The following is a 12,441-nucleotide window of genomic DNA, read 5'->3' as shown; positions in this document are numbered from 1 at the left end:
TGACAGCAAAGATTGGAAACCTCTTGGTTTACAAAAGTCACTTGCTACCCTGTCATTAGCCTCTTATACAATTTTAATTCCTGGAAATCATACAAAAATTCTTTATCAGGACATAGTAAATAACTACTACTTCTTCCTTTAACTCTTTCACTTATAGGCCCCTGGCTTGAACTGATAGTCTCAGGATGGGTTGGGACTATGGAAAAACTATTATGTTCAAAACACTTTTGCCAGCACCATTATTATTTTTCATAAGCTGCTTTTATTGTGTGCTTTATAAATATTTTAATCAAAATCTTTGAGCTACATATGTAGCTTATCAAAATATAGATACCATATGCCCTATCACATGGTTAGCTGAGTTGGGTCTCATTGCCCAAACCATAAGAAAATGTATTTCTGTGAGTCTCCATGACTACCATTTTACTTCCTAGTTCTTCCTGGAGTGTGAGTATATGATTTGTATGGAAGAGGACAAATGAGAGTTGAGCTTAAATTGTTTTGATGGTTCTTATGCCCTAGATTATCTCTGAATCATTTTGGTGACATTTTAGATTTCATATATGTCAATTATTTTAAGAACTAAGTACTGAAACTCCAAAATCATTAAGTAAACACATGTGGCCTCCAAAAAGACACATTCAGCCATTCTTCTTCATCCAGCACCACTGATTGCGTGGTACTTTTACCTATTTGCTCTTTGATTGAGGGAAGTATGACATCAACATACCCTGCAGATTGTGAAGATTTCTAATGGAATATTCACAACAACACTATTCCACTAAACAAAAAAAAAATTAGAATTCTTAGGTTTTCTTTATGGAAATTCATCTATGATTTAATGCTTTTATTGTTTGTATTTTTAATTCATTTACTCAGCATATATCTATTGAATCACCCTGGTACAAGGACTGGGGATGCTGCAATAAACAGGTGAGCAACACAAGATACAGTACCTGCCCTCAGGTACGTTATAGTACAGTGGGGAGCCAGATGTTAAAGAATCAATCGCAAAATTAATAATTCAGTGAAATTATGGGAACTTCTATGAACAAAAGGCAACACACTATGAGAGATATAAAATGGGATTGATCTGCCATAGGAGCAGAAAGAGCTTTCTTGACTGAATGACATTTGGTCTGAGGGCTAAAGATTAGATGGTAGGACAGTTGAAGAAGAGCATTCACAAAGGTTCTGAGATTGCTAGAAACATGTTTAAGGAATTTTTTAAAAGCCAGTGAGTCAGGGAGATGGAAAGAAAGAGACATGGATATGATCCAAGATGGGTCTAGAGAAGAGATAGGCCAAGTAGTACAAAGCCTTCCTTGTAGGAAATTTTCATGATTTTGGTCTTTATCTCAAGACTCAATGGCCATTGTGGAGGTTTAAGTAAAGGGATAAATGGTTATATGTATACTGAGAAAATATCACTCTGGACAAGACAGAAAGCTGGGACATCAGCTGGGATGTTCCTACAGTGAGTGGTCCAAGAGGGAGATGCTGGTTCCTTGGACTAGGGTGGTAGCAATGGGTTAGACAGGATGGACGTACTTAAGAGTTAGTTAGGAGGTAAAGAGGTGCCATATGTACAAGAGAAATATTACTCAAGATCCAAGGAAGCCTTAGTATCAATGATCAGAGGATGCATTGTCCACAAATCCCAATGCTTGGGAAAGAACTAACGGTGATTTTTATCCTTTTGTCTTTCATCACCTCCTGTGAATTCTGTCTTTGTTTCACTATTACAAGGCTGGCTGATTGAAGGGATTCAGAATTCCCCTAAAATAATACCATTATCTGAGGCTGTGACCTGTTAGTTTAAAAACACATTTTTGACAACACTTTCCTAAGCTGTGACCTTCGCTGGGCTCAGCCCTGGGACATGTGGACTAGGTCTTGGCCTCTACGTTTGACATTCTCATTATCCAACCAGGGATACCTATCCACAGCAACATGGTACAACACCACAGACATCGAGGAGTTAGTTATGAGCATCGTCCTGTGGGAGATTTTGGGGGGACCAGTATGGTACTGTGATGGTTAAGAGAGTAGGCTCTGGAATCTGGGGTTGAATTCAGAAATATCCATTTACTAACTTCCTTCTCTAAATCTCCTAAATTGTCTCATCTAAGACATGGGACTAGTAATAGATTATTCATAAGGTGGTTCTAACAATCGGATGGCACGATATATGAAAATCATCAATTGGCTGGGCACATTTATTAACTGCTTAATAAATGTAATAATTTTAGCTATTATTGTAAGGGAGGGGCCAATTAGCCATCTGGGTAGAGTCAGGAAAGGTTACACTGCAATGCTTTATATCATATTTAAAGGGTATATGTAGTTGACCTTTAATAAATCCTTGAATAAGGAATATTTTGTGACAATAAAATAATTTTGTGAGCATTTATTATGTTAGGCCGTGCTATGCGCATTCTAAATATATTTTCTTACTTAATTCTTATCTGACTCTAAGAAGGAAATATTATCATCACATATGGGAGTTCTGAGGCCCTAAAATATCAATTATTTGCCCAAGATTACACAATAAATTGCCAAGCTGGGATTTAAATCCAGTCCAGACCAATCCAAAGCTTTGCTCCTAACGTCTACAACCTTCTTTACCTAAAAGCTTGGACCTTTTCGAAGAGGTTGTACCTCTTTGAAAGTTGGGAACGACTGGTATACGAAATAAAGTCACATGTTGGGTATGGATCTTTATTTGTTGTGTCACTGGGAAGAGATCGAAAGGCTCTTGGCTTTGGGGAAAATTTCAGTGGCTTGTGGATGTTTAACAAGTTTCTTTCTTGTCAAAGTCTGAAAATATGAGATTTTTTTTTCTTTTTGTTTTCATCTGCATTTCTTGAAACCACAAAGTATCTTGTTTTTCAGGTAATCCACTACAAAGTGAAATACATCAAAAGAGTTTCATCTTCATATTAAAGTTGGGACTTTTGAGGCACAGGAATTAGTTACCTTTTTGAAATTGTTTAGTTAATATCATCAGAATAATAGCAAGGGATCCAATATTTCCACATATTTCATTATGTCATTCATCATAAAGAGGAAATATTTTTACTTTTCAAAGATACATGTTTATATATAATATGATAATAAGTACATGAATAATATACATGTCTTGCTATAGGTTTGAAAGAATACTGACAAATGTGTTGATGAAATTTTGGCTTATTTTATGAATTGAATTTTAAACAGTTGGCTTATTGAGTTCTGCATTAAAAGGCCATTTAATGAATTGCTTTTATTGAGAAATTCATCTACTGAAATAGAAATACACACCCCCCCCCAAGGGTCAAAGAGATATATGCTCTTATGAATACTTCAATCCCATGTTTAACTGAAATCTTTTTTCTTTTCTAGCTTTTGTTCCAATTTGACATCATACATGGCTACAGATGGCAATGTTCTCGTAAGTACCCTTTGGAACGCTCTGAACTTTAGATATTGTTAGTTTGATGAATGAGTTAGAAACTAGAAGCATTGATTTTAAGTTTGGCTAGCTACTGTGTTTACCTGAAAATAAGACCTAGCCAGACAATCAGCTCTAATGCGTCTTTTGGAGCAAGATTAATATAAGACCCAGTCTTATTTTACTATAATAAGAGACTGGGTATAATATAATATAATATAATGCAATACAATATAATATAATACTGGATCTTATATTAATTTTTGCTCCGAAAGATGCATTAGAGCTGATTGTCCATCTAGGTCTTATTTTTGGGGAAACATGGTATTTATTGACTTCCATTTCATTAGTTACAATGGAATGAAATAATTCTTTGTTAGGTTTCAAGGTTTTGTTATGATCACCAAGCATTTGTTTAAGAATTCTAGCTATTTGCTTTTAAAGATCAAGAAACATAACCATGATTTTAATGTATTGTACATAAGTTATCTCTGTGTTTTAAGTTAACTGGTACCAGTGCAACCTCTATGGGAACAAATTCTGTTAATTATTACATTGAAATTGTAGATTCCTTTAAAAATGATTTTATAGCCATAAATTTGCCTAAATTAGGTAGATCAACGGACCAAGTATATTATCTCTATTAGAAGAGAAAACTTACGCAGGGAAAAATGAGAAGTAGATATAAGAAACATGGCATTTCTAATAGAAGGTGATATGGGGTAGTGTGAGATTGTATGGTATGCATCTTCTGGCAAATCTAATGACCTCATGATAAATATGTAGGTTAGAGTTTTTGGAATAGAGCCAAAAGCAGAATCAAAACTAGGGTGTTGAGAGAATATAGTATAGACTTCTTGCCAAATAAGGAACATGGACAATGGTTTCCTGATGCAAATTAGAAAATGGATGTCACGGAAGGTTGTAGTAATAGTGATGGGGTAATTGAGTGAACTAGACAGCTCCTGGAAGGGACCTTACTGAAAAGCAGGGCAGATAATAAAGTCCCTGCTTACTTTAACAATTTCATATCCCAGAAATAGAGAAGGCAATGAGAACACTTTCATTCTGATGCTAATTTTAAATGAGGAGGAAAATAGCTTGCTAATGATGAAAAATGGTGGAAACGTTGGGAGATAGGACTGCAGAAAACTAAAAATGAAAACAAATTATAGTCAGTTATGAACCCTAGGAAATTTGCCATCTAAAATTCACAGAGAAGGAAGTGTGATCCCTTGGACACAAATGGGTGGGTGTTGTTTTGATAATAGAAATGTGAATAATCACAATGAAGATAAAGAAGAACAACTAAGAGAAGGAATGTGGCCACAATAGGAGACATTTGCTAAAATTAGATATAAAAAATATGTACAGGATGTTAAAGGAGTCTCCTACAGTCAAGGGCAAAAGCAATAGCACAGATCTGTAAAAACAGAGTTAGGAAGACTAAAGTTCAGAGTATCCAAAGTTTACAAAAAATTTTAAAAAGAAAACCTTCATGTGATTATAAGCACATGTTTATGTTTTAGATGGAAAAAAAGGAAATTAAAAGGAAGAAATAAGATTATCGGATCCTTGAGAAAGGTAATGCAGTGTTTAATTCTTAACATTGCCTCTCCTTTTCCACCACAAGAATATAGTCTTCCAGCGGGAAGGAGTTCATCTTATATGCTTAAAAAGAAATGGAAATTAAAATAAATGAACACCTAATCACTTTAAATTAATAAATTCATTCATTTAATGTTCACTAATTGCTTCTGACTCTAACATATATCAGTCACTGTACTAGGCAGGAACTGGACCTATAGCTGCGATTGAAACAGGTTAAAATCTCCACATCTTTAAAAAGAAAAAGCATAATGCTGGGGATTGGAACAAAGATTGCAGATGTGGTTACCTGAGGACTAACATTATCACCCATGTAATTCCCAATCTAGAGCCTGTAATCTCGGTCACTGCTGTAACACGTAACCTGCTTCCCCTTGGACCTGTGCACAAGTGGATTCTGTTCTTCTTGGTGGGAACTCTGGCTATTTAAGGGTCATTTTCATTCCATGAGCCAGCCTCCACTCCTAGATTCAATCAGCTCAGCTCTCCTTGTGTGTCTATTTCCCTGTTATTTTTATCTCATGGCTGATGAGTCTGGACAATGCTACTTAACGTCTCTCTTAAGCATTTCTTCCAGCTGCTTTTCAGTGGTTACCCTACTTTATCTTTCCATTCAGAAAATTAGTTCAATTTTCTGCTGTCATTTGTTCTCTAAATAAAATGTAGCACAGGAGACCTATTTTTATGCTAGGCACTTTCAGTAGGCTTGACACATTTGACCTAATCACATCCCGAATTACACTTCATTTCCACTAAATAATATTTTTTGAGCTCTGAGCACTGCTTGGAGTCGGGTTCCAAGATGAGGAGTTTACCATCGGGTGGGGGAGGGGCGATACTTTTAGGCGCTTTTGTTGATCCAGATCTGATAGTTACCGTTGAGGTTCGTATGGTAAATGGTGCTAATAAAATTGCTCAAGAAACTAGATGCTAAGCATTTGAAATGTTATTACGTGTGTAGTAGAACAGCTTTGTTCCTTTTTGTCAAGTTGAGCTGGCTGCGTTTGATCGCATGCTTTTCTCTCCTCTGAAGGGAAACAGAAGAATGTTTAAAGCTAAAACTTCACATAGAATCCAAGGTATTAACTCACCAGGTTCTGTTGGTGTGACTTCCTACATATTCTCCCACCTTCCCGGACACAGCACTTGCCCTTCCGTCTGCCCACTGGGCTCTTTTGTGTTTGCACCTGCCCCCTCCAATGCACTTGCCACAGAGCAGAGTGGATTTTCCTAAATGCAAATTTGATTGTGCCCCTCACCTGCTGACATCTGTTCCATGGCTTCTCATTGGCTTTTAGGTAAACTTTATACTTTCAAGCATAACTTACAAGGGCCTGACTGATGTGACTTGGGTACTCTGAACGTGGTTACCCGCCACACTCCGTGGTTGAGTCCTACTGGATCTCACGGGCATCCCTATATCAGGTTCTCTTAGGCTCAGGTCTTTATCTTTCAGGGCATTGTTTTTATCAAGTCGTGGGGTTCCTCTCCTGGCTTCCCCATTCTGGGTAATTGTTATAATGGGCTACCTACGTTACAGCACTTATGTGCAGACCTCATTATCCTTGTTTAATTCTTTGTCTTCTGTGTTTGGCTGTGCGGGAGCTTGTTTGCCATTGAATCTCTAATCCTTGACACAAGTAATTGTGCAATAACTGGTGGCTGAATACACAAAAGCCATAATTTACCAAATTTTTGGCCCGAAAGAAAGAATTAGCTTAATCGCCTTTAGAATCTGGGTCATAGTTTGTTGGGAAATGTTTAACATAATGATTAGATTTGGTACAATCCCTAACCGTTTCTAAGAATCCATCTGTGAGGTCCTTCATATTGCTAAGGCTTTCTGTACCTCACACTGCAGTGATACAAAAGTATTATACACTAAATCAGTATTGCGTAGTTTTCTGTGATGATTAGTTTCTCACATAAATAAATAAACAAATTAGTAAATAGAGATAAATAAATAAAAACTAGCATATATAAATCTTAAAGGCTTGGTTAAGATAGTTCTCTGGTCTCAGATTTTAGCAACAATGTTTTAGCTAAGGAAGGAAAACAGCCCTAATTTAGGATGACAAGGCTCAGAGGGAAATGTGGCACATCATTTCTTTCACCATTGCACATCATTCTTTTGCCTAAAGCTCCTGAGATTTCTGACTTTCAGGGAAGGCTCTTGTGGGGAAGACATGTCAGAATTATCTTAAATCAGGACTGTATGACAGTGTTTTCTCAGGTGCTCTTTAAAATCAAGTCCCTTCATTAAATACCGCCTGAAAATAAAATGGCAAGTGAAATCTTTTTTCTGAAACAAAAGTCTCTGCCTGTAAATCATGGTTGCTTCGCTCAGTTTTCATGCTGAGGAGGACCAGCTCACTGAATGCGAACAGACATTTACTTGTGTCACTGTGGCTGGGTCGTCTGCTGTTGCCCGGACTGTCATCTGTGGGATGATCCGTCCAACAGCAGTCTGGTCCTTGTGTTTTCTTCACAAGGAAGCTCTGTGAGTAATGATACTCACAGAACATGTATTGCCTGATCTGGTTGTGTACTGTGTGCAGTGAGCAGCCCAGACATGACTCTGAACCCCATGGAAACCTCACTGCCTACCCCTCACTCCATCTCTGTGCCTGTCCTGTGTGTCTCAGGGATGTGGTAATATTCAGGGGTGAAGTGAGTAATCTATTTTTCACGTTTTTGATCAACCAAAAAACAACCGAAATTTTGGCAGCTTCATCATGTTTTTTAGACTCCATCAACATAACTCTCTGTGGAAATGGCTGTGCCCAGGCTGCTGTGCATAAGCCTGACATACAGATCAAACTCAGGAAGCTGTTTAACGTCTTTGTTGTCCCAGGTAGGGCTTGAAGTGGAGAAGTGCCTGACAGCTGTCCCGGGAATAGATTACGGGGTGTAGATTTGTTAGCTCCCACTGGAAAACTACTGTTGTTCCTTTCAGCTCTTCTTCACCCCATGCATTTCTAATTTTAGGTTCCAGATTTTTAGTATTTGGAGGATATGGTTAAAACAGGATACTGGAGAAAGCTACTGTGGTTTTTGAGGAAATAGTATTTTAGATAGAAGTAGAGATTTGTTTAGCACAAGTCCATTTTACCTTCAAGGAAAAACCAAGGGTCAACTCTCAAGGTGGGTTCAAATTTAGTGTCAGATCAACTCCAGGGACTTTTATCTATGCACGTGCTGCTTTGGGGTGAGAAAGGTGTTAGAGTGACTTTTATGTTGCTTGAGTCTGCTGATGTTATTTACTAATGAAGGCGTTTTTCAGCTCTGAGTAATTAAGTACTAGACGGCTTTTCAGACAGAGGTCTGAGGATTAAGTTCAAGAACTTGTTGCAACGATGTTACTAACCTTTTTTGATATCAGAGGGATTATTCATTATGAATTTGTACCAGCTAGACAAACAGGTAACCAGGGGTTTTACTATTTGGAAGTACACTTTTTCTAGGATGAGTTCTCAAACTTAATTGTCAGACCTCATATTTGTTAAATCTCCATTTGTGCCAGGCACAACTAGTAAGGCACACAGGAAGTAAAAATTGATATAAGACACAGTTCATCTTTTGGTAAGTATTCACTGAGTGGTCCCTAAGTGTCAGGCCTTGGGCTAGGTGCTAGATTTTGAAGTAAAGTCATGTTTAAGAACATCAATTCTGTCTTGACATTTTGTCTAATCATTGACTCTAAGTTATAGTCATTCAACTCCAGAGCTGGTAAAAGAGATTTGATAAACTTTAAGAAGCAACATGAAGAGGGATAGTGATTGAATAAAAGGGTGGGACGGGGAAAGGACTTATCTGAGATTGCTCACAAGTTTGGGTTGCACCTGGGTAGACAGTGTTACCACCATGTATGTACCACATAGATATGTAAACAAACAAATTGTAACATCCATTTTAGAGGCATCAGCAAAGCATTGTGGGAAAATGGAGGACAGAAGAAGTAGAGTAACATGGAGTTAAACAGTAGACTTAGGAATCTGACTAGCCTGGGTCCCAGTCTTGGCTCTGCTACTATATTTGTGATCCGAGGGGAAGTTATTTAACCACAGCTAGATGAAGTTCCTCATTTGTGGAAAGGAAGATAGAAACCATACCTACCATGAAGATCTTTGGGAGATAATATACATCAATTGTTAGTGACTATAATAAATAAATAACACTGAGTGACTGTAAGATTATTCTAAGAGCTAACTGCCTTCTAAAGTCAGAGAAGGCTTCAGGTGGAGGTGGCATTTGACCTGGGTCTAAAATGGTGAATAAGCTTCAACCATATGAAAAATGAAGGAAGGAAATGAAATATTCGTAAGTATGGAGTTGTTAGAATGCCTGACATTTATGTAGACTAGGAGAAAAGTCGAAGTTGCCCGGAGATGAAATGGACAGACGTCTTGGCGGCATATTGAGGCTACCATGGGGAAGGGATTCACTTGTGATTTCAAGATGGAACCTTATAAACGAAATGACTGGCTTGCGTTCAATACCAGTTCTGTGAGTTCTCACTTTGATACCCCCCTCTGTTGCAAACATAGAGCAAAGATAGAAACATAGAAAACCACTAAAGCAGAGTTAGGCTCAAAAACACTGTAATCAGCTCTGTGGATCAGAAATGAATGGAGCGTGACTGAGCTGTGGGCCCAAAGAGCAGCTTATCTGGAGGCTGGAGCTAGTTTGCCGCCTGTCCCAGAGTCAGGGGGTGAAAAAAATGCTCCGCTCATGTGAGGAGAGCGACTTCTGATGACAGTGATAAATGGGGGCTTCCTCACTTGTGAAAGGGCTAAAGATGAAAACAGTTGTGAAACCAGGGCTTGGGGTAACCCCATAGCCACCTGAGGGCCTAGGGAGGAAATTAGGGAACACAGCCTGGAAATCAGGAAAGAACCTAATCATCAGCTAGATCAGTGACTGGATATGCAAGATTCTCCCCGGGACAAGATTGTAGGACTGATAATACATCAAGTGGAAGCAACCTCCAAACTGATAAAGAGGGAGCCATGGGCACAATGGGAGAAAGAGAAGTGGGGAGGGAAGGGGGGGAGAGAGAGAGAGAGAGAGAGAGAGAGAGAGAACAGAAAGCACTTCCCACTCACGATCCTGAAAATTTAAATTCTAAAACTGATTTTTAAAATGCTAGGAAAGATAGAATATAGAATAAAAAATACAAAGATAACTTTATTTTACATGAAACCAACTTTTTAAAGCTTGAATGTGAAGATTGTTGAAAGAGTAGTCTTCAAGGCTGTGTTTATTTCTTCAATTCCTATTCAATCCTGACTCACTGGAATTCGTCTTCTAGCCCAACTTGACACTGAAATTGTTTTTGCCAAGGTTTCTAATGAATTTTTTCTTTCTCTTTTACAATGGCAACAGCTGATGGTTTGGACCCACCTTTCTCTTGAATCACTCCCTCACTTCCATGACAACCACTCTCTCGATAATTTTTTCCCCACTGACAATTCTGCTCAGTCTCCTTGCTAGGCTCCTATTGCTTCTATGAGACATTGTTTTTCCTTCCTTTGGATTCTGACTTCAGTCCTCTGTCATTCTACATATCTGGGTGATCTTATCCAAACTCAAGTCTTCTACTCTCTATACACTGATGACGCCCAATTGTATATCTTTATTCCAGATTTTCTCCCAATCCCTAGATCCTTAAATACTATATGTACTGAATAGTTACACTTGGATGCATATGTATGTATGTACCTCAAACTCAATATGTTTACTACTGAATATATATATGTGTGTGTATATATAAATACACACACATATTTAAATAAAATATATACACATATAAACATATATATACACATATTCAAATAAAAATATATATTGATATTATATATAAAACTAGTTTTATTTAAATAAATATATATTTAAATAAATATATATTTAAATAAAAGATGTTTTTAACTGTGATCTCTATAGTGATGTCAGAAACTCCAAAAATTTCCCCAGCACTTTGCTCCCCCTCACTGGCTGCATTCTAACTCCTGCTGCCCACCCCCGTCTCCTTGTCTCTGCTCCCTTCTTTTGCTCCTGTCTCCAACCCCCTGTCTCCTCTCTCTTTCTTCTCCCCCTTCTTTCTAGTCCTCCTTTAAAAAAAATTTTTTTTTTATTTCTTCTATTTCTCTTCTATGTAGAACGCATGGTGGCATCCAGATTCTTCTCAAAGTCTAGTCCTTTCTCCCATCCTACTTTTTATATAACATCAACAATAAAAGCAATACCTTAACAGGCTACTACTTTGGGAGTTTTATCCTTGCAATAACGATTTGCATTTTACCATTTTCTTGTGTGAATTTGGGCCAAACACCGAACTTCCATTTTCTCAATTTCCTCTTCTGTAAAATGGGAGTAAAAATAGCTCGTAAGCCATAAATATAAGAATTCAGTTTGGGTATTTATGACTCAGGGCAGTGCCTGGCACATGGTAAACGTTATATGAGTATAAGCTTTATATATACAGTGGGTGCCAAAATAATGTATACACATTTTAAGAAAGGAAAAAACTATTAACATTGTGATACTGAACATATACCAATAACAAAAGGTGAATACAAGTTACGTTTGACTTCTGCCATTACAAGGGGTGCTCAAAGTGGTTGCCATCAGCATCCAGTGGGTACCATAATCAGCATTCGCTTCTGATGATGGCGAACTACTGCTTGAGTAACGTTGACCATCTCTTAAAATGTGTACACATTTTTTTGGCACCCCCGGTATTTCTTAGCTGTTATTGCTTACTATTACTGTCTTAATAATACACATTATTATTACTATTAGAATCTATTATCTGTCTCCATTTTTCACTACTAGGGGTTTTTAAAAATATTTATTAAGTAATATTTAACGTAGGCAAATATTCTGTAAAAAATAAGTTTTTCATGTATTTTTGTAGGTAAAATTTTAATAATTAAAAACTTTAAAATTCCCTTTAAAAAACAGTTTTATTTCTAGGAAGGAAGAAAGATATTTGTGGGGAAATGGTGTTTGTGGAGGAACATCCTTAACAGCTCTCTATCTACTGAAGTTTGCTTGGCTCTAAAATATTTAGGAAATGTTGTAGTTTTGTTAAAGGACTGGGTATCTTGAAGCTGACAACAATGTGAGGCTTTGCACCATGGAAACTGGATAAATACTACAAACGAGGGACATTTATTAGCATGTTAACGAGGGACATTTATTTAGCATTCTGTTAAAGACCAGGATCACTACGAAATTTTATGTAATGACAAACTATCTTACTGTGAATTTTAATATATCATGGGGGTAAATTGTACCTGCAAGATTTAACAATTATTATATAGATCAGAAGTCAATATCATAATTATCCTGTAATCTGGGTGTTAGTGCCATGATGCAACATCAAAGGAGGACCCTTT

General features: G+C 37.3%; 1 protein-coding gene across 10 annotated transcripts in view; it reads left to right on the top strand.

Annotated features, from left to right (window-relative positions):
• Positions 1-12,441, top strand: part of IPCEF1 (interaction protein for cytohesin exchange factors 1) — a 149,938-nt gene that overhangs the window by 62,877 nt on the left and 74,620 nt on the right. For 7 of the 10 annotated variants that reach the window (XM_033094804.1, XM_033094743.1, XM_033094766.1 and 4 more), the window contains one exon: positions 3,385-3,433. In XM_033094804.1, the coding sequence (XP_032950695.1) occupies positions 3,385-3,433 (49 nt within the window). Of the gene's footprint in view, positions 1-879; positions 934-3,384; positions 3,434-12,441 lie in introns of all 10 variants that reach the window. The other 3 variants (XM_033094821.1, XM_033094785.1, XM_033094775.1) reach the window with 1 other exon arrangement.

The sequence above is a fragment of the Rhinolophus ferrumequinum genome, chromosome 3 (assembly GCF_004115265.2).
Source record: "Rhinolophus ferrumequinum isolate MPI-CBG mRhiFer1 chromosome 3, mRhiFer1_v1.p, whole genome shotgun sequence".
Classification (NCBI taxonomy): Eukaryota; Metazoa; Chordata; class Mammalia; order Chiroptera; family Rhinolophidae; genus Rhinolophus; species Rhinolophus ferrumequinum.
Note: the sequence above shows the minus strand (reverse complement) of the source record. Positions and strands in the feature narration are given on the sequence as shown.